Genomic DNA, 26,390 nt, shown 5'->3' with positions numbered 1-26,390 from the left:
CACCCCCGGAGCAGCCCCGCGCCCACCCGCGCGCGCCCCGGCAGCAGCTGCGCTCCCACCTGCGCGCGCGGCTCCGCGCTCCGCTCCGCGGCGGGGCCGGGCGGAGCCGGGTGCGGCCCCCGCCCTACCCGGTGGCGGCGGCGGCGGCGGCCGGCGGAGGGGGCGCGCGGTGCCGCCCGCGCTCGGCTCTCCCGGGCGCGCAGAGCCCGGGCCGCGCTGCGCTGCGCGGCGGCGGCGGCGGGGCCCCATGGCCGGCGCGGCGCGCCCCGGGCCGCCGGGCAGCGCGGAGACGCGCTGAGCCGGGCGCCGCGGAGCCCCGGAGCGGCCCTTGGCGGCTATGCGCGGGGCACGATGATGATCGACACCCAGGTGAGCTGCGCGCATCTCCCCGCGGCGGGTCCTGCCGGCCGAGCCCGGGCGGGGGGGGGCTGCCGAAGCGGGGCCGAAGGGTTTGGGGTGAAAACGGGGCGGTTCGGGGCAGGTGCAGCCGGCTGCGCGGCCGCCGCCGGGCGCGGGGTCCCTCTCGCTGCCGACGCGGTTACGCGGCCGGGGTTGAGCGGAGCCGGGCGGCAGCAGCGCTGCGCCCCGACCCGACCCGCCGGCGCTTTCGGGCGAGGCGAAGGCGGGGGGTCCCCGCCCGCCCCCGGGGTCCCCGTGCAGGGCAAGTGCGGCCGCCGGCTCTCCCCGGCCCCGGGGTAAATAAGGGGAAAGGCCGATGCTGCGATGGAGAAGTGGGCCGGGATCTATTTTTGGACTGGAAAATGTGCGTACCAGTGCCTCCTTCCACACCACGCGGGTCCGTTTAGTCTGGGCCCCGTTTGCCTTGATCCGGGCTTGTAAACAAAAGCTAAATCAGCTCTGCTGGGGGGGGGGTGAGTGTCGAGGGAGGCACCAGCACCAGTTTCTGTGCATTTTGCACTGCGGCTCATCTCTTTAGACTTGGGGGCTGGCAGCCGAAACGCTGGGGTCCGGCTCTTGGCCCTGCCGGGGATCGGGGCGTCACCTTGGGCAAGGTCGCTCTGCTGCCCCGCTCGTGCGCTGGGGAGGATAATCTGGCCGAGCACCGGGAGATGGAGAAAGCCGCAGGTGTGAAGTTGTCTAGAAAAAGACATCCAGGAGCTCGATATCCCATCTGCATCTCTTCCGCCAGGCGATGCACGCTGCGTTCCTGCGCGGTGATGCGTGTCGAGGGCTCGGCTCTGGCCTTCCCTTCCCCGTTCGCGGTTACGCTACCCCCGTTTTACACACGGGTAAACTGAGGCTTGCAGGGGCACTTGCTACGTGCAGTGCTGCAGCGGGGATCGCGGGTCAGCAGTGCTGGCTCCCTTTGCACGTCCTCTTTGAAGAGGACGAGCTACTTGGGTGCTCCAGGGGTGCAAAGCATCGAAGTCCAGTTGTTTCTCTGACTCCCGGTTAGGAGGAATTTCCAGCTGCACCCGCAGCCGCTCCCTGCCAGTTCTTATGGCACAGCTATGTTTTTCATGCCTCGTAAATGTTTCTCTCCTTGGTTGCTAAGGGAAAGACCCACACAAACAACTGGGAAAACTGAGTGCTGCAAAGTCAATAAGCTGAGCAAACAAGGAGGGTTTTTTTTTCGTCTCTGATCTGAGTGCGGCAGGTGTTGTTCAGGGTGTCGTGACACGTGAAAGAAAAGGTTCCTGTAAATGCTGGACCGATGTTGTGCTTCTAAAGCTGAAACCTGCACGTGAGCCGGCACAGGCGCTGCCTTCACCCCGAAACAAGACTCCTGGAGCCGGTGGCAAAGCCGTCCCCTCTCTGGCTGCGGCGGCTTGGGAAGGGGGCGGCTGTTGCACGAGGGGTGTCAGGGCCGGCTGTGCGTGCAGGTGAGCAGGGCTGCAGCCGGGTTATATCGGTGTCTCTCTTGCAGTCTGAGCTGAGGCGGAGAAGGGAGCCGCGTCCGAAGTTAACCCTCGGCGGTGCGAGCAGCGCTCGCAGCGAGGGAGAGTCCGACCGGCGGCAGGGTCCGGCAGGGAGCTGGCGGGGGGACGCGGTCCAGCTGCTCCGTCTGGAGCTCGCGCATGTGTGTGCGTGCGGACGGGCTCATCGGCCGCGACGCGGTCGCTTCTGCAGACGCAGCGCCTGCTGCAGGCTCCGGAATAAATCTCCGCTCCGCGTGACCCTGATGGCCGATGCGACACCCGCCAGCTCGGTGCGATTTCTCCCCCTCGGGGTCGGTTTGCTCTGCGAGGCCTCTCTGGTGAGGAAAAGGAGGAGGTGCTTTTCGGACTCTGCTTTTCCTGGGTGCCTTTGGGATCGTGTTTGTGCTAGTCCTCCGCGGCGTTCCCACTGCGCCGTGCCGTGTACAGCGCGTGGCCGTTGGACCGTGGGAAGCAGGGGTCCTGATCCGGCCTGGTCGTCTTAAAAGCAACCTGCGCTGTCCATCCAAGCTGGGTAACGCTTCGGGCACCTTTCCCATTGCTATAGCAACACACACTCGCGGAGGCTGCCGGCATGCTTCCCGCGCCGCGCGTGCAGGGGAGCCGCTTCACCTGCTGCCAAATTGCAGTCGTTAGAGAGCAGAGGTGGTTAATTGGCAGCTTCGCGCAGCTGCTGAGGCCGGCTGGGGCTGGAGGCACGAGAAACTGAAACCAGCTCCCTTAGGCTGGTGCTGGGCTCTCAGCAGACCCCCCCGCCCCGAGTTTCCCTGGGATATCAGCGTGGCAAAGCGTATGTGGAAGTGTGCGGTACCTAGTGACCAGGATCTGGGATTTTTTTTCCAAAGGGATAACTTGTGATGGTGTCCCCTGGCTCGCCAAGGCCCGTGGGGTGTTAGGGGCTGTTTGCTCCTCGCCTCCCTTGCCTGGCGAGGCTGGAAGATGCCCTTTCCCTGTTGCCCGCTGCGTGCGGAGGGTTTCTGCCTGGCTTTGCCAGGTGGGCTTGCTTCTGCCTCAAACTCCCGTGCGTATTGCTGTGCTAAATGGGGTCTGGGATGCTCTCCGGGCTCCGTCCTCCCCCGTCCTGCTGTCACTCGCTTTCCTGCGCAGACCAGAGGCCACCCCAGGCTTGCAGGGAGCCGCCAGGGCTGCGGCCGGGCGAGCCGTGGGCTCGCTTTCCCCCTCCGCGACGGTCTCCGCTGCCTCCGTGCATCGCTCTGTGCCGGCCGGGGCTGCCTCAGGCCTCGAGGCGCGCGGTCGGCCCCGGGCAGGAGGGGATGGGGCTGAGGCTCGGGGAAGCAGGAGGATACGGACGGGGCGGCTGCCTGCGCCGGGGCCGCGGTGACCTGCCGCCCGGGGCCTGAGCCTGGTCTGCAGCGCGGACCCCTGTCTTCGGAGGCTCTTGTGCCGCGGCCCGGCTGGCGTGGCCGTGCCCGGCACGGGCGGGCTGTGCAGCAGATGGCACTGTTGTTTGCGCGATGAGTTATCAGCTCCGTTCTTGGCTTCGTTAGGGGTGTCGAGGGGAGCAGGGGCACGGCGGGCGCAGGCAGGGCTGGGTGCTGGAGCCGGTCCGCTCAGCCGAGCTCGGCGTTCGCGGCTCGGAGGAGCTGCGTCGGGCTTCCCGGGGCGGGCGGTGACGGCCGACACGAAGCGGCTCCGTCCCGGGAGACGGGAGGTCCGATGCCGAAGCCGCGGCGAGGCCTCAGCGAGGCTGCGTCAGCCGCTGCGTCCCTGCTGCCGAAAGAAAGCCTCGATTCAGAGCTCCCTTTCGCGCTGCTTCCCGCTGTCCCCGGTGACCCCATCCCCCAGCTCCTCCTGGAGCTCCGTAAATAACAGGCAAACGCGTCCCTGCCTTGCGGGGTCCCCGGAGAGGCGCCTCTGCTGCTTTGCAGGCTGCCGTGTCGGTGCTGCCGGTGCAGCAGCGTTTAAATACGTTGGTGGCAGCAGCGTGTCCCTGCTGCTGCCCCTGACCTGCATCCGCGTGGCAGCCAATTTCCCTGCTCGAGCTCCCAGCGTCCAGCCTTGGTGACACCCGGCAGGATTTCACCGATCTGCTTTCCCGGGGGATTTGCATTTTTTTGGTGAATTGGCTTCCTGGGATCCTCTTGGCTCCCGGGTGGCCCTGGCTGCGGCTGCGCCCTCGGCACCTCGCCGCCCTCGGAGCGGGCTCCCCGCTGGGTCCCGGATCTTTGCTTCCTTCAGTGATTTTCCCCTGCATTGCACGATTTGGCTCTGGGTCAAAGACAATGTTTGCAGAGACGAGCTGACGTCAAAGGCGGCCTGGAAGCGGCGTGTCGGCGGATTGCGGGCGCGCGGGACAGCGCTGCTGTTCCCCGGAGGCGTGGGAGCACCGCGGGACTCCCCCGCCGTGAGGATTCACGGCCTCTCGGGTCGCGTTGCAAGGCAGCCCGGGGCCCTCTGAAATCCCGGGCAGCCTCCTGCCCTGCTGCTCTTGCCTCCCTCTCACAGCGGGTTTCCCACTGTTTCCTGCTCGGTGGCACGGCCCGCGGGAAGGAGCCGCTGCCGGTGCGAATGGCCGCGGGAAAGTCCGGGGGAGCGGGAACGCCCCAGCCCGGGGGCTGCCCAGATGCAGCGGGAGCCCCCTCCCCGCGGGCCGGCCCGGCGTCACGGGGAGCGGGGACACAGCCGGCCCTCGGCTGCTCGCTGGCTCCTCTCCGAAGAGGCAGGACGGGGCCGCGGGAGCGCCGGAGGTCGGGCCCGGCGCGGGATGGAGGAGGATTCCCACGGCCGTGGCAGCAGGCGGTGGAGCTCGAGGCATGCATCAGCATCGCCTCGGATGGGAGCAGCTGCAGGCTGAGCCCAGCAGAGCGGGGGGCTTCCTCGCACGCGGCACCGCTTCCCCCAGGAGAGGCGAAACCCCTCGTTCGCATCCTCGTGCCCGGCCGGCGGGTGGGAGCGCGAGTCTCCTCCTCGGCCAAGCGCTCGGGGTCGTTGCGCAGGGCCCTGTTTTGCTTGGCAGGGGTTGAAAGTCCCAGCAGGCTTCCAAACCTCCCGTTCGGCATTTCCATGGTGACGAGGCAGGCGCCGCTCCGCCGTCCTCCGCGGCAGCGAAATAGCAGGAGGCTGGTGCGAGGGCTGCGTCGGGGCGCGAGCGGGGTCCCCCCCTCGCGTGGAAATGCCGCATGGCCCCGGGGGCTGGTGGAAAAAACGGGCTTTTACATCCTGTGCGAGCTAGAGGTTTTCCCCGTTGGCTGTCATCGCCAACCGGGCGGACAGATACGATCTCGAAGTGTCTTGCAAATGGAAATGCTTTGCAATATATCCTTTTTCCTTAGGAAGTGGCGGTGAAGTTCATGTGCTCCCATGAGATGTTTAGATATTTGGCTAAAGCGGCGCCTCTTTTGATGGGAAACTTCTATAAGTACGAGCAGGGCGGCGATGTTTTGGGGGAGGTTAAGTGATGTTTTCCCATATTTCAGGGGCCAAACCCTGCAGACTTGCACCTGGGGGCACCAATGCAAGGCCCCCTCGCTCCCGTGCGGATGGGGTCGGGGATGTGCAGCCAGAGCCCGTGTTTCCCAGGCGGACGCGGCACGCGGGGGCCACGGCAGAGCTGTCCCCCTCCCCGCTTTCGGGAAATCCCCAAGCCCGCGGGAGCCGGGCGCCGGGCCGGGCGGCTCTGTAGCCCTGCGCTGCTTGTGCGACTCCCCTTCGCGCTGTTCCCAGGGCTGCTCGAAAGGGTGTTTAGTTAAGAGGATTATAAAGCTTTCCTGTCGTTAGGCAACGGAAATCAATGGGCGGCCTCCGGGGCCGAGTTTCATCCCATTTGCAGCGTGCGGGCGCTAGATGACTGTGCTGGGCACGGAGAGGGCTGGGGAGGGCCGGAGGGGGGGTGGCACCGCGCCGTCGCCCGTCGAAACGAGAGGGGCTGCTGGACACGCTGGGGCCAGCGCTGCATGGGCCGGACCTAAGGGTGCTGCACCTTGTTTATAGGCACACCATCTCTCCTGCTTCCACTGAGCCTGGCTTTTGTGTGCAGCCACCCACGTCTCCTCCTTGCTCCTGGCAGGCCCCGCGATTGCAACGTGTGCAGGAATCCCAAGAAAACTAATTGGTTTCCCCTATTAATGCTCGTTAGCTTTCACTCGGTGTTGATAATTGTTGCTCTGCACCTATTTAAAAGGCCATCTCGTGCTTCGGGAGGGCTCGGCTGCGGATTAGTTTTGCCCACGTAGCTATTCGAGGGAGCCCGGGGCCGTGCTCGGCGCGGGGTGCTGACCGCTGGGCGGGCTTCCCGCGGCACGAGAGCAGCGCGGCAGCGGGTGTTACCCGGAGCGTGACTCTGGGGGAAGGTGGCAGCTTTTGCAAATAAAGCACGTTTGCTTTGAAGGCAGTCCTCACCGAAGGTGAGCTTTCGTGGCTTGCCGCTCTGCAGCGGGAAGCTGCAGAAATGCCCGGAGCTTTGGAGCTGATGTGCCTCAATAAGGACTTTCAGAAGCGTTCCCTGGTTACGTAGGCATTAAAAATCAATGGGATTTGTTCTCATAACTCATTTGGGGCGAGACAAATGGATGTCGAATGGGATATACAGAAGCACCTTTGAGCTAGATACCAAACTGCCTTTGATTTTCACTGAGAAATAGGCCTCCTGCTTGCTTATGTTCCTTTGTGGGTCCCGCTGGGCATCCACATAGGCCTCTGTGTGCCTTTCTCAATCTGCCCCGTAGGCTTTCTGTAAATGCCGCATTTCTTCAGCGGGATGCTGTCAGGTTGGGACTTCTGTGTTTTCTAAAGCAGGTTTCCTCTTTCTGGTACTGGCGAGTATCAAAGGGGAAGAACTGTAGGGATTTTCCATTTGCCTTTTGCTCCTCGTGCTGCTTCGTTTCCTCCTTGCCTTTCTGTCAGCTTTGCACAGTGAAAATAAACCAGTCGGTTTTTGCGTTGTTTCTCTCGAGCGTGGCGTTCCCGTGCAGGCGCAGGATGCGGCCGTGTTTGGGCTCGCAGACAATACCTAGCGTTGCAGTTTCCTTTGCAAAACAAACACACCATTGTCTTTTGCTGTGGGACTTCTTTAATTTCATGGGAGCCTTTGATGCTGGATTTCGTCAAGCGCTGGAGTCGGCCTGACTCGGGTGGGGTTCGGCCCCCGTGAGCAAGTCGCTTGACGCAAGATTCAGTTGCGGTCCATCGCTGTGTGCCTGGAACAACGTGCTTGCAGGGTAGCAAAGGCTGTTCAGGCCTTAAGGACCGGTTGCACGTCCCGGTCCCGCCGTCGGTCTGTCTCTCCCTCCCTCGGGCAGCAGTCGAGCAGCTGGGAGTGGGCTGCATCCGGCACAGGGATCGCGGTTTCTCTGCCCTGCAGTTGCTCTGTTCCCGCCGAGGCTGTTACTGGAAAACAGTTTTCCCAGTCGTGGTTGCTAAGCAGCGAGGTCTCCTGATGGGCTTTATCGGCTCAGCTGGATCTGCAGGAAACAATAAAGCTCCCCTGCAAAACGAAGTGGGGAAGCATCAGTGGCGGCTCGGGGGTTTCCCTCCCTGCCAGAAGTGGCAGCTGGGGCAAGGTGACTCCAAGGGGAGGTTTCTCCTCCGCCCCAGGCCGTGCAGGGCATCCCGGGCTCGGGGGCTGCCGCGTGCTGCCCTGGGGCTCTGGCAGCACGCCCGTCCCTTGCTTATGGCAGTGGCTTTTCTGTTACCTTTACGGTGGTGCATTTAGGAGGCCTTGCTGCTGCCGGAGGATCCCGGGTCATGGCACGCGGTTGCCGCTCGTGGCAGCCGGGGGAGGTGGTGGGACGAGGCCGCTGTCCAGAAGCGCGTGCGGCATCGCCCTGCCTGGAGGCTGGTTTGATGCTGGGGGAGTCTTTGCTTCCCGCAGCCGCTGAAAATCCTCGGACAGGAAATTCTTCAAAGCCACCTTGCAGGTTCTTGTTGAGGGACTGCTGTGTTTCCCAGTGGCTTGCGCAGAGGTCTGGGAGTGGATGTGTGAGTTGGCTCCTGGTGAGGAGGAGCTGGGAAGGTTTCACACCAGCCCTGGGGCGATGTGAACGCCGACAGCATCTGGGTGGTTGGCTTCAGCCTTCCATGCACAGCACACCTCTGCATCCCATCAGCCCTCCGTCCGCAGCGTCCTGTGGCTGTTGGTTTGGGCTGGTTCTCCAGAGCGGCCGTGCCTTCGTCCAGCCCGTTGATGCTGGCGGTTCCTCTGCTCCTGTCGGCGCTGGCCTCTCCTGGGGCTTTGCACTTGGAAGTTTTGCTTTCCTTTGCGGTCTTCCTGCATGGTTTGTGACTCTTCCAGAAGCGTTATCTCTCTGGCATCTTTGTGGTGGGAGGTCACTGGGCTCTGGGCCCGTGCCAAAAGCATGTAGCAACCTCTGCTGTCCCTCCCTTGCGGCGACCACGGGGTCCAGGGAGACCAGCAGAGCCAGGCAGACGGGACTTCCACAGAAGACTTCCCCACCTCCTGTGCCAAGACTTCTGTTCCCATGGGAAAGATCGGCACCTGGGCAGGTTAATGAGTGGGTTCCTGAGAACCGCAGTCCTCAAAGACATCTGTGCCCTTCTCCTGGGGTTGGTGCAATCGCTCACCCAGGCGCTTGCTCATCGGGAGGTGCAACGCGGGGCTGGCAAAGCCCAGCTTGTTACTGGGAAGCTGTTACCGGAGAGGCGTGCTCTGCTGGCGTGCCGCCGTGGGAAGGTCGAGTGTCCTGGAGCCGGGGCTCGAGCTCGGGTTGGAGTCACCTTTCCTGGAACCGCAGCTCGGGGTCCTGCCCGCGCTGGGAGCAGCCGGTGACGGCGGTGTGAAACGTGGCACCGTCGTCCGCGGGAACGGGGATCGTTCCGAGTCACCGGAGTGCAATGTGTGCCATGGGGCAATGAGCCCGTGCCAGGGGTTTCCCGTGCTGTGGCTCTCTCCCGCTGGCACGGAAAGGCCTGGCGCTTCCCGAAACGCTGCCGGGCGGGAGCTGGGAGGCGGCCCAGGGGCGAGCGCCCGCGTGCCGTTGCGCCTTCCCGTGATGGCAGCTCCTTGCCTTTTCTCCTCTGGTGGCGGAAACTTTTGTCCAGTTTCCAGTTAAAAATCTATTTATGGTTGGTTTGCCCCTGCCCGGTCTCGGTCCCGGCTTGTCCGTTGGCTCCAGCTCCCGCAGCGCGGAGGCGGCAGCGCTCCTGCCCTCGCCCTTCTCCTGCAAACGGCTGGAGGCGGCGGGCTGGGCTCCGCTGTGGTCCTGGGCCCAGACCTGAGCGTTTTGGGAAGGTGCAGAGCTCCGATTGCAAGTGGCATGGTGGGTGTATGCATGCGTACACGTGTGCGTGCGCTCGGCTCTGCCGGGCTCCTCCGGCACCGCAGCCGAAACCCATGCGTGCCACCAGCCGGGCCACAGCTGGATGTGTTTGGAAAAGCCGGGACGCGAACGTGCCCGCTGCAGGGCTGCGCCGCCCCAGACCTCGCTGCAGACCTTGTTCTGTGCCCGCGGCTTGGGACAGCCCCAAAGTGGCACCCACTGCTGTGGCATTGGAGACCCCCCAAAAATGCCCCGAGCAGCTGCCAGGAGCCCTGTCCGTGTCCCCACGGGACTGCTGCGGCAGGACCCACCGTCCGGCAGAGCAGCTCGGGTGCCCCCCGCTTCCGTCCCCCCGGCTCCGCTGGGCCCGGCGAGAGGGGCTGTTGCCAGGGCACAAGCTCCAGGTTTTGAGGGCCAGGGAGGCTTTTTGCTGCCTGGCAGCTGGTGTTTAACGTCATGTCTCTGGGTGCTTTGTTGGCCCTGGTGTCCCCTGCCAGGATGCTCCTCTGCAGAGAGCGATTGGAGATGTTTCCCCCCCGTTATGGCAACCTGGTCACTGCAGCCAGTGAGGTGAGAAATGGCCCGCGGACTTGGCCCCGGCCGCTGGCACGGAGCGGCCTTGCGGTCCTGGAGAAGATGCTCCTGCTGCCGGGCCAGGTGCTGAGGTCGGCGGGGAGCTGGGGAGCTTCTTGGAGACGCGGGGCTCCCCCAGCCCGGCCTCTGCACGCTGTGGATGAGGGATGTGCTCTTCCTTGCAAGGACAGTAACCTCTGTGCGGGGCATGTGTGCAGGCGATGCCTATGCGTTGCTCCGCGTCGACCCTCTCCCTTCTGCTACTGTTGGTGCAAATCCTGCCGAAAGACGCTCCTCGTGGCAAAATCCCCCCTTTTTGCACCACGCTCCCCTTGGAAAGCTCCGTTTCATCCCCGTAGCAGGCTCTGTGGCTGAAACGGCAGCCGGCACCTACCTCACCTGGGTAAAGCTTCCCGTGCAGAATTGACCTGTGAGCAAAATATTCACCAATATTCACGTTTACTGTCACGCTGCTCTTCCAGAGCCGCACGGTTCCCCGGCGCTCGCGGGATGTGAATTATTCAAGCCTTGCTGTGGTCCGTGGAGCGTAGGAAGGCGTTTGCCTGAAACTGCCGTAACAACGCAAAGCAGGGCTGGAAGGAGGGAAGGGGAGAAAAGGGGAGGCTCCGGCTGAGAGCGTTCCTGCTCCGTCTCGCGCGCACACGCACCCCGTCATCCTTCCAGCTCTGCTCGTCTGCCTGCCACAACAGCCGGAGGGAAACGCGGTAGCTGCTGCAGACACGGTTTGATCGTAATCAGAAATCAACAGCCGGCAGGACCTGTTGTGTCTCCGAGACAATGCGCGGGGCTCGCGAGTGCCGTGCATGTCGATGAGGCTGAAGCCCCGCGCCGGTGCGGAGCGGCAGCCGGAGCCAGCCCCCGCGATCGCCCGGGGAGAAGGGAGGAGAGGCCGGGGGAAGGCGGCGTGCCGTGGCACGCTTGCAAAGGGCTGTTTCGCCGACCTCGAGAGCGCTGCCAGCTACACACACAGGCACGCGCTTGCTCACACACGCGCGCACGCAGCCTCTTGGTGCAGCTCCTTGCCGCCCTCTGATTTGCAAGGGAGGAAATAAGACGTCTCGGAGCAGCAGAGGCAGCAGCTGCTGGCAAGATGTGCCGACAAAACTGAGCAGCGAGAGCTCTCCAATCTGCTTGGCCGCCGGGGCTGGACCTCCTCCCGGGAGAGGAGCGGCGGCGAGCGGGAGGATGAGCAGCCCCTCCATGCCCGGGAAGATGGAGGCGAAACCTTTGTTCAACGTGCAGAAGGCTCTGGTGCAGCCCGTGCAGATGTGCATGCTGGATATCCCCCTGAGCGTGCAGGATGACGACGTAAGTGGGAGGCGAGCGAGCCGCCAGCCGCTTCTCGGGGTGGGGGCCGGGGCGGGTGCGCGAGGGGCAGAGAGGTGCCGCGACCCCACCCCAGCGCCATGCTGGGGGTGGTGAAGTTCTGGCAAAGTTGAAGGTGCCGCGAGCTGGCGCCGCCTCCAGATGTGACGGTTTCCTCTCCCAAGCGGTGCATTTTGAGGCAGACTGCGTCTTGCACTTGCAAAATCCAGAGCAGCAGAATGAAAGGAGGAGTTTGGGAGGGAGGGGAAGCGTTCCTAGGTGCTCAGAGGCTGGTGGTGTCGCTCGGTGCAAAAGGGAGCGTTCGCTGCGTGTGCGCGTGGTGTCCCTCCGTCCTGGGGTGGTGACGGGTGTGACAGGTCCAGGGGCAGATTCAGCTGCAAGGCTGAGCTCCGCACCCACGCCCACCTTGCCGCCGTCTCGCCAGCTCTCGCTGCTTGGCCTGCGCTTGGGCCCCGCTCCCTGCCACTCTGCTGCTGTGCTGCAGCTGCAACAGCACCGGATTTGGCCCGTGAAGCAAAAATTCTCGTTGGAGGCAGCACCAGGGCGGAGATTCGGAGATGCGCTCGGGCAAGGGACACCCCGGTGCAGGTTCCTGCTGTGACCTTAACTCTGCGCTCGCAGAAATACACCACAAACCTGACCCTGCAAGAAGGGACCGTGCAATAAAGCTCCTGAGCACCCTGAAACAGGGGCACTGCTTTCCAGAGGTTTGCGGGTGGTACCCGGGCCGAGCGATGAGCGCCGCTGCTGCGCCAGGAGCTTGGGCGTGATCCAGGGTCTGTTGCAATTTGAGGCAAAACTTCCTTTGATTTCAGAACTGGGAAAGCTCACGTTCTTGCTGTGTGTGTTCAGTGCTTGTACGGTCACTGCAGGGGCCTTAAATCTGAATTTTCTTGATGGTGAGCAATTACTATATCATGCTTAATGTTACCTTCTCTTATATGTTATCTATGCATTTAAAGAGCTGAAATGACAAAACTGAAGCGAGCTTGTTTCCCTTGGAGGAGAGGATTTCGTGCAGGGGGTGTGTCGGATCCCGGCGGGCGGCGAGCCTGAGCCTGGCTCAGCAGGCTGGCGAGCATCTCCGCAGGGAACAGCCACTTGCCGGGAATCTCCTATGTTTAGCAACCCTGCCGGGCTCGGCTGGGACCTGCTCCCGGCTGCACGGCCGCGCTGCCGGGGTGCCCGAGCCTGCTGGGTGCACTGGGGCTGGGAGAGACCCTGACGAGCGGGGCCAGGGGAGCTGCAATGTGGGATGAGGCAGGTGAATAGCGGCTGGAGGACGGGGCGTTACGGCTATAGGAGGCTATCTCAGTTCTGCATATAGGGGACGTGGAGCCTCTTCCCTCCCCCCCAAGCTGCGTTGCCAGATTAGCCCCCAAAGCCAATTATCCTGTCCCTCTCCTTTGCTATTCCTTTTGGGATGTTGCTGTCCAGCACCTTGCTAGGAGAGCTGGGAGCTTCCCGGCTCCTGAGGCCCTGCCCCGAGCGTGGGTGGCTGCTTTGCTCTCCTTTACCTTGATTTAAGCAGATTTCTCAGAGCTCCTATGCGCGGTGTCCGTTCCTGGGCAGCGAAATCTGGTGCTGGATTTCCCTGCGGCTCCTGGCGTGGTACCAAGGGGAACCTCGGGGTTTGCCTGGCGCAGGTAGAGGCTTCCCCGTGCCGGGCGAGCGGTGGGAGAGCAGAGCCCGAGGTGGGCACCTGGGCTGGGCGGCGGAGGCAATGGAAACGACCTCCGCTTGCTAACCTTGCTGCTGGTTTTGTTGCAGAAAGGAAAACTCATTTTGGGGGGGTTGTGTGCTGTATTATAGGTTGGTTTGGGTTTTTTTTTTCTTTTTATGCTCCCCTCAGGAGCTGCTGGGTCCCAGCAGGCGCCAGGCGCTGCCTCGCCGGGAGGCATCGGTCAGCAGTCCGGCATGCTGGGGCGTCCCGGTGGCAGGATGTCCCCGGCCCGGCCCTCGTGTCATTGCTGGGGCGTTTGTTCCTTAGTACAGGATGGAAAGGGTTAGCGTTTTCCTATGGAAACTCGAGCGACCGTGAGATGAGGCTGTGCGTGCAGGCTTCCTTCCAGCATCCCGGTTTTCAGGCCGGGTGAGCATCCGCCGGGAGCAGCCGGTGCCTCCTCGTGCAGTGCGGGTCGGCATCGGCGCGTTAGAGCCCGCCGTGCCCTGCGTCTCGGCGAGCGCCCGACCGCAGCCGTCTGCTCGGCGGGGCCAGGAAGCGCCCGGTGCCTCCCGGAAAGCGGGGGGAGCAGTGGCTCGCGCCCCCGCGGAGCCGAGCTGCCGCCTCCCGCCCCTGGCAGAGCGCATGCCGCGGGGAAACTCCAGCGGGGAAGTCCGGAGCCGTGCTGCTCTCCGCGGAGCAATGGGGAAACTCCGCTTTGAGCGCTGAAAGAGTTCTCTGCCTGCGGGGGAGAGCTCGTCCCCTTGCCTGCGTGCACACGGGCTCCTTCCGATCTCCAAGGTGCCGCTTTTGCCCAGACGTGACCTCGATCCGGGTGGAAGGAGGTGCTGGCGCTTCCCCCTCCGGAACTGGGGAGGCTCAGGCTCAGGAGCTGCCTGTTTCCGTGGCGGTGGCACGAGCAGGGTGGGAAGGGCGCAGGACCCTGTGCACGGGGACTGCTGGGTGCTGGTGCCCCAGGGAAGCTCCGCTGAGAGCGGAGGGTCTCCATTTCCCGAGGCCAGAAATTGCCCCAAGCAGGGGAAGAGCTAGTAAGCGCTGGAGTCGGGGCCGACCTGTCGCAAGCGAGACGAGGTGCTCTGCAGGGCTAGGACGGATCACCCGCACGGAGAGGGAGCCCGGGTTTCCCAGCGCGGCCGCTGTCACAGCAAGGAGGGCAGGTTCCTGGCTGCGAATCCTCTCGCTACTCCTTGAGAAGCTCGGGGCAGCTCAGCCAAGCTCGGCAGCCCGGCTTGCTCGCTCCCTGCCCGCTCTGCTAAGCGTCCCGCGGCCCCAGCGCCGAGTCCTCCCTGCCGCCTCTCCCTGCGCGCCGTCACCGCAGGAGCACCGCGTTGCGTGCTGCTGGGCCGTGTCACACGTGGGAGCCAGCTGCCTCTCCCGAGCGGTCGGAAACATTCCTGTAATCCGGACCCTGTTTGTTTTTGTGGGTAGGAAGTCAGACGAGTATTTTCCATCTCCCTTGGGAAGCTGCCGTGCAGGCTCCTGCCGTGGTAAAAGGGCAGAGTTGCAGAGGGAGACGTGGTGGAGAGCTGGACGTGACCGAAAGGCACGGGAACGGCTGCGGGGTCGACATGGGAGAACGTGGGTGCAGATGGGGACGGGGACGTGGCCGGGGATCAAGGGGACGGCGTGAAAGCTGTGGGAGCTGCTGTGCCTCCCGCTGCAACTAGCAGCTTGCTTGATGTGGCCAGAGGAGCGTCTGGTCGCTCTCCATGCTCCTGCGATGAGCCCGGTGCAGCCGGGGTTGCCGTCGTGCCTTTACCCTCGCCGACACCCCGCGGGGCACCCGGAGGGAAAGGCGGTGGGCTTGCCCCGTGTTTGAAGGCATGGGGCAGAAATAACTGCAGCCGAGCTCTTCTGGAGGATCCCACCCATCAGGCTCCATCGCTACCTGGGTCACAGCTGTGGGAAGGCCTTGCTTCCAAAATGGTCCCTCCTCGTGCCCCCCCCGGCCTCCCTTCAGGTGGGGACCCTGGCGATTGGCCTCGCAGGGAGAGCCAGGGAGGCAGACGAAGCGAGGACCGGGATGCTCCGCTGGGACGCAGATCCAGGCTCACCCCCTTCCCCCGGGACAGCCGCTCCTTCGGGTTGTCGTTACTCTTGGTTTTCATGAACATTTGCAAACTGCTTCATCCTGGGGTGGAGCGGGACCCGTTTTGGGAGCATTTTACAACCCGTTACAACAGTAACCTGTTGAAGGTGACGGAAAAACTTTGCTGCAGTGTTCATGGGGCAGTTGGCCGGGATGTGAACCCGGGCCGCCCTGCGTGGCGGTACACGTCGGGCAGAGGAAAGTCTCGTTTCTGCCTTCCCTGCTGGCTCTCGTTGGTGCCGTCAGTCCCTCCGTTTCATAATGCAGCCAGAGCAATTGCAAAATTTCCCAGAGTGCCTCTCCTGCTATTATGGGTAGGGATTTCCGAAGCTTTGCTAATAAAAGAGCAACAGTTTCTATATCTGGGAGATGGGGAAATCAATGAATGGACTGTTGCAAGTGACATAACGGCTTTTTGTGGCATCTCGGGCAGTTCCCTAATATGATGGAGCTTTATGGTGTGGTGTTTTGTCAGCTTAATTGGCAATATCCGCTCCGGGGGAGCCGGAGCCGCAGGGCCGAGAGGGACCATGCAGTGCGTCTCGCTGTGCCGGGGCACTGCTGCAACCCTGCACGTGTCCCTCCTGCCTGCCAGGACAGTCCGGGCTGCCGCGTGTCACCGAGCGTCCCTGGATGATGCCACGCGGCCAGCCCAGCCCTGCGTCGCAGAGCGAGCTGCTGTGCAATACCCCTTTCCCGCGCCGGGGAAATGGCGATCGAGAGGGTGGTGTGGCATCGCCTTTGGTCTCCTCCAGCACAGCAGCATCCAGGTGACACTTAATGCAGCTCTGGAGAAGAGCAAGAAGAAAACAGACGTTGTCAGGTGGGGGAAAGGAGGCAGAGCACTGACCGAGCCCTGGCTCAGGCCCTCGTCGCCGTTCGGAGATGGTCCGGGTGGCCTCTCCCTCCTTGGTTCCTCCTCTGTGACGTCCTCATGTGTGCAGTAGGTTTGACTTCAAAGTGGTTAGCAAACATTTTCCACTCCAGTGGGCTAATTAGCTAAATTACATTTCGCATGCTAATTTATTCCTCTAATACTATTTTTTTTCCCAGTGCACTAGAATATAGGAGAAGATAAAAGCTGAGTTTGACCTTAGCGCCAGGCTCAGAGGAGCTGGAGATGGGAACAAGCGATTAGTTCCCAGGTTGACCGTAGCGCGGGGTTGTTCCCCGCCGTATTCGGGATTCTCGTCCAGCTGAGCTTTAGGTGTCTCAGCTGACTGCAACCCAGCCACCTCGAGTTTAACGTTGTCCTCTGGCGCAGAGGAGGAAAACTTCCACATCAGCGGTAACGAGCTACCGATTTCCAGCTTAGCTGCTGCTGTCTGTAGCATCAGCTCAGAGTGACGTGCAAATGTCGGCTAATTAATGCTCGCAGGTCCAGGTGGGAACGCCGCTGTTTCCCAGGCGTCGAGGGAGGTGAGGAAACCCGCTGGAGACGGCTTAGGCAGCGGGCCGCGGAGCCAGGCGCTGAGCTCGTCCCGCCGGCACGCGTTCCCCACGGGAGGAACCCGATCCGGTCCTCGGTGAGCGCGGCCTCGCCGGGGGCAGCAGCCGCCCTATTTATAGCCTCGCGGTGCAGCGGGGGGCCGGGGCTCCCGTGCCCGGCGCGGGAGGCGGCAGCTCCGGGCTGGCGCTTGCACGTCGGGGGCCGGTGGAGGTGCAGCTGGGGAGCGACCTTCCGAAGCGGGGTGGGAACGCGCCTTCCCGGTCCGGCGTGAAGTCGTGCATCCGAAGTGCTCTCCCGGTGAACACGCTCGCCTCCTTCCTGCAGCGCGGCCGCGGCAGGCGCGTTTGGGCTGGCAATGACCAAGCGAGGCCGTAGGTGGGTGGGCTTTGCCAGGCTGTTGGTGAAAACGTGCCGGCGGCTTAGCCCTGGAAAGGGTGGAGAGACTCCAGCTCTTGCCGGTGCCCGGGGCAGGAGCAGGTTAACCGAGGGGCCGAGCAGGGCAGGGGAGTCGGTGCTTGCGTCTGGCATCGGTTAAACCTGCGCCGAGCGTTCGGGCGAACCGATAGCTGCGAACGGCCCCGCGGTGAATCAAAGGCTCTGTCGTGTTTATGTCAAAGGCTGCTGCTTTTCCACCGCCTGTGCGCGGTAGATGTTATCGAGAGGGAGGAGCTGCAAACTAGAGCCGGGACTGTTTCCTGGCCGCGGCTACAGTCAAAAACAACAGATCCCTCTATCCGTACCCTGGCCAGATCCTCTCCCCCCTCCTCGGGTGAATCATCGCTCGGTGTCTTCAGAGACGGCTAGAAACTATGGGAAAAGCCACCCAGATTGGGTTCTTCTCTCGTCCCCAAGGTGTAAATCCGGGAGCGCTGTAAAGGCTCCCCGTGCAGGAGGCGTTTCGTTAGCCCCGGGGAACGGGGTGGGGGAGCAGAGAAACGGCATGGAGTTTGCCTCAAAATCGAGCATTTATCCTGGGATCAAGTGGTGGAGGAAAGGGTTACGATGGCAGATAGCTGCTGCCTTCGCTTCGCCAGTGCTAAAGCATCCGGAGGCTTTGCCTTTGTGTCCGCGCGTGCTGCTCTCGGCCCTTCCCGGCGCCGGGGTCTCCGTGCCCGCCGGCTCGTGCTGGCGGCCGGAGCGGGAAGCAACCGAGCGGCTCTTGCTGCTGCTGGGAAGGAGTGATGGGAGCAATTAGAGCCACGCTAATTCTCCCTGTACTGCAAATGGGGAAGGAGCTGACGTTTCCAGTAATTGTTTGATTGATCTGCTTTTGCTTTCAATCTTTACAGCCAGGCCCGTTGTAAGAAGTCACGCTTGTTAGCACTAGCTGCAGACCAGAGATTACAAAGAGAATTGGGTAAAATACCATGTGCCAGGTCTTCTGCTGGGGTAAATCAAGGCAAAGCCGTGGGCTTTGGGGGCATCACCCCCTGACTCTAGTGAAGGACGTGAGTTGGTGCTCAAGGTTATGTCCTAGAGCTCTCCTCTGTCGCTTTGCCTTTCCTCCTCCCCATCATCTAGCACGCGCTTCTCCGGGTCTCAAACCTGAGGGTAACCTAGGAGCTGGTGTCCTGCGGCTTTTGCTCCGCGGGCCACGCGTCTTCTACGGAGAGGCCGGAGCTACCTCTCGCCCATCCCGTTCCCGAGTGCAGCGGTGCCGTCTGCTCTCCGCTCCCTGCCTCCTCCCGCCTGGCTCTCGGCTCCCGTTCTTCGTTCGGGTGTCACCGCGGGGCCGTCCATCCCAGCGGAGTGCTCTGGGAGCAGAGGAGGACACGTAGGACGTGCCTGGAGGACGTCCTGGCAGGTCCCCGGGAGTCGTCAGCTCCCTTTCCGCCTGGATAAGGGCAGCCGGCTCGGGACGCTGGCAGCGGGGCAGCTGCCGCCGAGGGTTGGATTCGATAAGGGCCTGTCGATACGATTCCCCGTCATCTGTCGCTTTGCATCAGGGCTCGGAGCGGCGCTTGGGGAGACCAGCTGTCGCGGGGGACGCGCCGTGCGGGCTCTGGGCTGCCTGGGCACGCTGCCGCGGCCCGGGTGGGTGGCAAGGTCCGCATGGGACGGGGCTGCGCGCTGCCCACCTGCATCGGCTGCCGTCCCCGTTTTGCAGCTTACCGCGTTGCATCCTGCACCGCGCTGGCCCAGGGACGAGGCTGGCGTGGATACGGCCCCTTGATAAGGAGTAGTATGCCAGCAGCAAACGCGCTGGGGGATAGAGGAGGCTTCGTGCTGCTCTTAGCTCCTCTCCCAATCAACGTGCCGTCCTGGTGAGGTCCCTTTGCTCTCGCGGCGTGTTAGTGTCCCCCGGTATAAGGCTGACTTTGGGCATGGAGGCTTTAAATAACACTAAGGAACTATCCTGCCAGGAGCCCTGTCCTCCAACAGCTTGATTTGGCCTCCGCGCTAGCTTTAAGCAGTGCTGTTTTGATGCAAATAATCTCTTTGATTTCAGTGTGAGGTGGTAAAATGCTGCGGCCCAAGCAGCAGAGAACGGCAGGATCCGGCTCACTGTTGCTGTCTCTCTAACTTTAACCAGGAGTGTTTTTAATTGCATGTTTTCAGTATTAACGTTGCTGAAAGCAATGACTCTATCTCAGCCCTCGAGGGATGTCTCTCCAGACCCCTCCGTCCAGCGCAGCAACAGCTAGTGCGCTCGTCATGTGACGATGCCGTAATGCGAGGGACAGGCGGTCCGATGGCTTGGGTCGGCCAGAACTTGTGGTATTTTGCATTTTTAACTCCTGGAGTCGTGTGTGGAGTCACGCGAGCGGTCTGGAGAGAGGAGCCGCTTGCTTTGCACGGCAGCCCGTGGTGGTGCTGTGGTGCACGGCTGAGGTTTCAGGTGTTACCTCAATGCACGTGATGGTCGCTAGCGGTACCTCCCAAGCCGATGCTCCTCTGTGACTCTATGGTAAGAAATTTCCTCCGTCTTAAAATGACGTCTTGAAATTATGAACCCCAGAGGTTATTTGGGTCCGAAGGCTTATTTGTTGATTTTCTTGAGTCATCTGACTTGCAGACTGTTGCAAGCATCTCCTGGGCGGCTGCACTGCTCCTTACTTCTCTGGCCGCTGCTCGGGACGCAGCAGCGCTCTTCAGCTGGGCGCCTTCACATCTTCGCTGCTCTCTTTGGCAGCCTGGGAACGGGGAATCCCTGATCCCGTTTTGTTGACAGTTACCATCTGCCCAAAGCGCTCCGCAGTTTGGGGCTAGATGCCGCTAGCTTTTGATGACAGCTGGCAGGATGAGGCCCTTGATCGGGAGCCGTGCGAGCTGAACGGTGCGAGGGTCTCGGCAGCAGCTGGCTGCAGTCTTAGCAAGGGCGGAGCAAACGCTGAGCGACGTCCTTGCAACGGACTACGCGCTTCTGCTCGCCGCCGGGGAAATTCGGTGCAAGCCAGAAGCTGCCGGCAGCTGAAGCAGGAGGGGACCCGGGGCTGGGAGCGCCGAGCCTGCGCCCAGCCAGCGCAGCCCGGGGAGCACCGGCGGGCGAGACGGAGATGGCTGTTGCAGCGGCGCGAGGTCCCGGAGGCGTCTCGGGGCTGCTGAGCCGGTAGCATCGCCGTTCCCATGCCGCGGTCTAGGAGATGCAGCAAGCCTGAACTTCCAGGGCGCCCTGTTTGCCTGCGGGCACCGAGCAAATCCCGCCGATGCCGGCTCAGCCTTGAGCGAGCAGCCTCCTCGGCTCGCCTCCTTGCTGCCGGCCCTCCGGCCGCCGCTCGGGGCCCCGTGTCCAGCTTTTCCCTGCAATTACAGGAGGGATAAGAAATTCTTAAAACCCACTTTCCTACTGAAACGAGGCTGATGCAGTCATAGCATCCGTCTATCTGCGTCCTCTCTCCCCAAATGACTTCTGAACCCGCCGGCTGCTTCACTCAAATTTGGCAGAGGTCTCGCCAATAACTGAGTCGGTGCAAACGTGATGCAACTAGATGGTTGAGCAGAGGGGGAAAAAAAAATCTTGTAAAGGCCCCAAAACATCTGTAGCATGAGTTCATGTATTATTAGACACCAGAAAATCCACGTGGGAGATGCTGCTTACAAACGCTCTAACCACAAAAACATTTTCATTCTCGGTTCGTACATTTTTAGGCACCAAAGGCCGCCTCGAGACACAGAGCCGTCGGAAACGAGGCGTAAGTAGTTTCGGTGCTCACAGGGTGACCTTTTTATTTTAATGAAAACTGAAATCCTTCGGCACTCAACGTGATCCCTGGAGCCAGGAATTTAAGGAAAAACAGCATAAATCATGGAACTCGTAAAAAATCGGGCAGGTCGGCGGTGCTGCGGCGGCGCGGGGTGACTCAGCGGCGCTCGGCGGGGTTGCCGGCGTTGGTGCCGCTGTAACCGGCGGAGAAATCTGGCCCTCGGCCACCAGAGTACAGTATTGTTTGGAGGAGCGCTGCTCCTCCGCGCCAAAAAACGGCACAAAAAGAGGGTTGCTGGCCGCTGGGAGACACTGAAACAACTTCCCCCGCTAAAACAATGCCGAGCGGAAACCTTTTAACGTGCTCGTTACCAAGGGGGAAATAATTTTTTTAAACATCCTTTGTCTGAGTCTCTAACAATACCTGGGAATATTAAAAGACTTTGACAATTCTTATTGACTCTTCGTCCGCGTTGCTGTTTGTCTCAGCCGCGTAGCGCTCAGCTGGGGGATGGACGGCATCACTTTCCCTTTCCTGCTCTTGCCAGGCTCCTTCCCTGGCTTTCCCGGGCTGGACATCAGTAGGAAGCATGTGCTCAGGCTACTAAAGGGGAATATTTTTACATCCACTCGTTGTGTCTCAGCCCAGGCAGAGGCGAGTCTGGGCCCCGATGGCTTGGCTGGGGCCACCCCGCTGGGTCGGTGCGAAGGAGCCTGCCAGCGCGGGTGCTGAGGCTCGTGCCGCTCGGTGCACCCGTGCTGGAGCTCCCCTCGCCCCACCAGCACGGGAGCCGCTCGCTCCGGGCCCACGCTCTCCTCTCCCAGCCGCTCGCTTTGAATCATGTCACCTTTTCTGTCCACCAGAGCCTGGCACCAGGTTTCGCTCCGCACTTTGGATCAGGTCAGCTTCTCCGTGGCTTTCGCCCTGCCTGTCTGCCGTGCCCGGGTTTGAGGCGCGCTTGCCCTGACGCTGGTGCAGCTGCGGGAGATGCAGGGCCGTCGCAGGGACGTCCTTTCCCGTATCCCATATCGGGCATCATTCCTGTGGAACTGGATTGTGTTAAGTAACCTCAGTTATTTACTCGTGGTATTGACGTTACACGCGCTGTGCTCCATACTGTTGCTTCACTTATTGCCAGGATCTGATATCTAAATCTATTCCATCTTGTTTCTGCACTGAATAACTCTCTGCGTTAAACCCTCCTGAGTGTAAATCTGTTTTATCCTGCTACCAGCAGTACGTAGCTTTTCAGAGGAACTTGGCATCGCAGCTTAGCGCCTTGCAGCCCCTGTTGGTTCCACCCTTGAACTGGGCTTTGGCCGTGGTTTAGTCTTGTGCAACATGTCCCTCCTGCCAGCTGCTTCGCCGTGGCCGTGCTGCGGCGCTGCACATCTGGCTGCCTCGTGGTCCCGTTCCCGCCTCTGCGCGCGGTTAAGACACGTTGTTGCAGCAGCAGGAAAATACATGGTGCCAATGGGGCTCGGGGTCATGTCGGAGCGTGCGGCAGTGGCGTTTCCGTCGGCCGTGGTAGTCGCTCGGGTGCAAACCTGCGTCCCCATCTGTGGTCAGAGCAGCGGGAGCTGCAGCCCGAGCGCCGCGCGGTGACGCTGGCCCGCGCCTGGGGGGAACCGCCGGGAGCCTGGAGGACCCCCGGGCCGATGGCAGGAGTGAACCTTCCTCCAACTTGAGACGTATCCTGCCTTTATCGGCCAGGAAAGGCACGAGCGGGGCTCGGAAAGGCATCAGGCAGGAGGTGAGGAGGAGGAGAGGCACCCTGCTCGGCAGCCTGCCTTCGTTCTCCGGTGGGATTTTTCTCCTGAGCGGTAGCCAGAGCCTCTTGTTTCTGAGATTCTCCTTTTACACAAATCAGCTAAATGTCTCGTTTTGGCTGGTTACTGTTGCTGGAAAAACGTACTCCCTGCCCTTGAACGTGCTTTTGAAAGGTGAGCAGAGCCAAAGCCGCACGCTGCTGCTCTCCTCTCCGTGCAGCCTCCCCGGCCCGGCCGCGCCGGGTCTGCTCTCGCCGGCGGGCGACGCCGAGCAGCGTTTTGTGGGCAGTTGCCAGTCGGTCGTTGCTGTGCAGATGTTGCACGTTTAATAGAGCAGCGGTTTGCCCTCGGCTCTTGCTCCTGGCCAGGCCCCGGTAGGGTGATGTGAAGGTGCAGCAGGGAGGAATAGCCACGTGCATAAGGAATCCCCTGTGTACCTCGCTCCAAAGGCTGGAGAGAGGGAAATAAGTTATGCCCAGTAAATTCCCTTATAGGTTGAGTTGCTTTTGGGAAGCGGTGCAGCTCGCAGGCAGGTTGGCTTCGTTTCACGCGTGTCGGTAGCCTCCGGCTGCCGAGGAGGCACGGCAGGGCACAGATCTGGGCTCCAGTATACGCTGTCTTTAGGGGCTGCACCCGTTCCCTTCTTTCCTTGCCAAATTTTGTGGCCTCGTAACCTTTCTCCTCTTTTTTTTTTATCGGCAATTTTTCTTTTCCCTGCTGTTATGCAGAAGACCCTTGCATGCGAGAGTGGAAACGTACTGCAGGAACTCTCTGAGCACCTGGGGAATTAAATGGCTGTACACTGATTGCTAGGCAACGGAGAAGAGTGTTTTTTCCTGTTTTTTTTTTTTCTTTTGGTTACAGTCACCTTAGGTGGTACTTGTTAAAAGAGCTGACTGAAACATTCTGGCAGAAAGGTGATAGTGAGATAAAAGCTGCCCTTAAAGATGAACAGCTCAAGAAATAATGGTAGTCTTTACCAGGGGAGCTCTGGTGCGTCTGCAGCGCCTCAGCCTTCGGCAGCCTCGATGCCTGCTCAGCTCGTGCTCTCTGCTGAAAATTGTAGTTCTGCAGCACATGGAGGCGAAAACCGCCCCGGTCTGGAGCACGCGGAGCTTCCCGGGATGCGGGAGAGGCTGGAACCGGGGCTCCCCTTCGGTATGGGGACGTAGCACAGTAAAACTAGCCGGGTCTTTCGATGTCCTCTCAACACGGCGAGCCGGGGGCAAGTCATCTCACTTGGTGGCTTTGCCGCGTGCCCCTGGCTGCAACCCTGCACTCTGCAAAACACTGCAGCATCCCTTGGTGCTTTTCACAGGAGCGTGCCTGTTACCTTTGGCTTTCTGGTCGTGTTTTAATGCTAGGAGCTGCCTTTTGCCTCTTGGTTTTCTGAGTAATTTCTGTTCCCTCAGAGCAATGTGCTCTGCACTGTAAATAGCCGTGTTGCTGTTTGCTGCTAGGGAGACGAGGCGTCTTCCCCCAGAAATGCCCGCATAAAGCACGCTGCGGTCAGGTATTTCCCGAGAGCTGTCTTGGTATCTTCCCCCCCATGTTGACCTTGTTCTGCAGCGTTTTTAGAGGTCAGCAAGTTTGGCAAACAGAGGTTGGCGGTGGTGCTCGCTGCTCTAGTGGAAGATGCTCACGTACCATGGCAAAGCGGACGGCAGAAGCACTGGAGCAGAGACAGTCCCGTGAGCTCTGCAGCCTTCGAGGCTCGTGGCGTAGCTGCATGGCCACGGCTGAGCCTGGGCACGCTCTCCCGCGGCACAGCGGCATTCCCCGTTAACGCCGCGCTCCCTCCGGAGCCGCCGCGGAGGGGAGCCGTGCCGCAGCTGGGGAGCGGGTGCCCCTCGGCGGGACGGCACCGAGCGCCAGCGGGTCGGGTCGAGCCAGGCTCGCTGGTGGCACAAAGGGTTCATAGTGCTGCCGCGGCCGGAGAAAAGGCCCCGAGAGGCACCCAAAACCTGGAGGCAGAGCTGGACCATCCAGCTGCCCTGGGTCCGAAATACCAGGCTGAGGGCTGGCAGTGAGTGTTGGTCCCCAGATTTTGGGAATAACTGCTCTAATCTAATGTCTGTACACGGATTGTGCTAACCAGAGCAGGGACATCACTTTCCCCTCGTAGTGAGCATTATTTCTGGTCCTGGAATAGAAGAGGAGGTCATGCTGGTTGATTATTATTATTAGCGTTTTTATAATCAAGTCTCTGAGCTGAGCCTGGGCCGTGGAAAGGCAGGGGCAGCGGAGGTGAAAGTCCTTCACATCAGAAGCTGAATATCCAAGAAGTTTTGATTTAGGGCTCGATGCAAGCAGTAATGAGCAGCCTGACTAGTAGTTAGTAATTCTTTTCGCTCGGTAGCGCTTTTCCTCCCCAGCGCCTTACGAGCAGCAGCGAAGAGGGCTTCCCCGGCCCCCGACAATGCGAGGAAGCGTTATCATCTCCATCCGAACGCGAGCGGCCGACGCAGAGTGCCGCGGTGATTTCCTCAGCCTGCCTCGTGCCTTGGGGCCGGAGCCTGGAGCAGAGGCCTGATAAGGTTGTGACTCCCACTTAAAGCACACCGGTTTCCATCGGAGGCCGGTGGCTCGGGTCCCCCTTCACTTGTCACCCCCAGGAGCTGGGAGTGCCGGAGCGAAGCCGATTGCCGGAGGTGGCAATTGCCGTGAGAGCGTTTCCGAGCGGTGCTGTGCTGGGGTGGGCGGCCTTGCCCGCGCCGCCGACGGCCTGATGGGGAGAAGCACGAGCAGCGTAGAGCTGGGGAAGTGGGTCACCGCGAGGTTCGTCCTGGAGGAAGCATGCTGGAAAGCCCCTCTCGGAAGCAGAGTGCCGAGACTGATGCGAAGGAGGGCAGTGGCTGCGGGGCCGGCAGAGCATCCCTGGTGGGAGGGCGTTCGGGGGTTGCGTGCATGAGACTGTGTGTGCCAGGCGGATTAAGGGGCACCGCGCTGCAGACCCGCAGGCACAGAAGTTAGCGCCTGAACGCCTTGGTGCTGGTCCAAAAGCAGCTGAGCTAAATCAGGGAGCTGGTTCAGAGTCTGCGAAAGCCGCTCTGCATTGGCCATTCCGCCTTATTTACCAAGCGGCCGAGCCTGGGGCTCGGAGCGCGCGGCGGATGCGTACAGATCTGGGATTTCGAGGTGCTCTGGCGTTGGCTGTGTGGGTTTGTTTATTCAGCCAGGCCTTGACTGCAAAGTGATGGAAAGAAACAGAGCGAGGGATTTCCCGCAGCACTTGGTTCCTGCGCCGCGCTTTATTTCAGTGCCCCGTAGAGTCAATGGGACATTTGCAGCTGACGTCAATGCAAAATGCTCCGTGTGTTGTGAAAAGCTTTTCCTAAGTTGCCAAGTTGAAAATGATACTTTTTTAAATGAGTCTCACAGTCATTAATTACTTTCATAAAGCTGCTGCTCATGGAGTCATGTGCATATAAAGTAATGGCATTTTTGGGATATTTTCTAGACCTTCACGGTTGTAGAGGAAAAACCTGAAAATGTGATCTGCGTGTTCCCTTTCGGCTCTATGCTTAAAAGCGAATGAGAAGCCCTGAGCAGTTATTTGTTTTGAATCTCACGGTTTTCAAGAGGCTCATGGTCGCTGAGTGCTTGGGGTTAGCTGCGCTGAGCAAACATCCTGAACGCGGGCTCCTGACCCCGCTTCGAGTGTTTTGCTGTTCGGACCCAGAAGGGTCCCAGGAGAGGAGAAAGGAAACTGGCTGGCTATTTTTAAACCCGCGCAGTTGGCTTCCTGCTTTATATTATTTATTATCCATTATCAGAAGTGTTTCTCCCCTGAAACTGTCTGTAGTGGTCAACCAAGGGACCGGTGAAAATTACCCATCAAATAGAGCTGCATCTCTCAGCAGAGGTCAAACAAAGCCAGAGGGCTTTTTAGGGGTTTTGCCAACTGAAAATGATTAGTGCTTTTATATATTATGTGCACTGTGGTAGTGCTGAGCAATTCCAGTTGTGGGCCGTGATTTCATTGCCCGGAGCGCTGAACCCAGAAGGAAAAAGCAGCCCCTGCCCCAAAGACCTCGCGGCCCGGAGGGCAGTGCTGGTTTCCCCCAGGAATCGCGTGGCCGCCCCGGTTTCTCCATTGCTGAACTACACCGGGCGCGTGGCCGGGCTCGGTTTGCCGTGTGTCATGCGGTGTTGGGTGGTTTGGGTCCCTTTGCCGTCTGGACAAGCGGGGACCATAAC

The 26,390-nt window shown here is 61.1% G+C and overlaps 1 protein-coding gene across 2 annotated transcripts in view; it reads left to right on the top strand.

Moving 5' to 3' along the window:
• The first annotated feature begins 285 nt into the window (after nucleotides 1-285).
• RALGDS (ral guanine nucleotide dissociation stimulator) overlaps nucleotides 286-26,390 on the top strand; it is a 75,495-nt gene continuing 49,390 nt past the window's right edge. The window contains exon 1 of one of the 2 annotated variants that reach the window (XM_026094496.2): nucleotides 286-369. In XM_026094496.2, the coding sequence (XP_025950281.2) occupies nucleotides 352-369 (18 nt within the window). In that variant the 5' untranslated portion in view covers nucleotides 286-351. Of the gene's footprint in view, nucleotides 370-10,374; nucleotides 11,036-26,390 lie in introns of those variants that run through there. The other variant, XM_026094493.2, reaches the window with a different exon arrangement.

This window comes from Dromaius novaehollandiae, chromosome 20, assembly GCF_036370855.1.
Source record: "Dromaius novaehollandiae isolate bDroNov1 chromosome 20, bDroNov1.hap1, whole genome shotgun sequence".
Classification (NCBI taxonomy): domain Eukaryota; kingdom Metazoa; phylum Chordata; class Aves; order Casuariiformes; family Dromaiidae; genus Dromaius; species Dromaius novaehollandiae.
The sequence above is the reverse complement of the archived record's forward strand: the minus strand, read 5'-3'. Positions and strand labels throughout refer to the sequence as shown.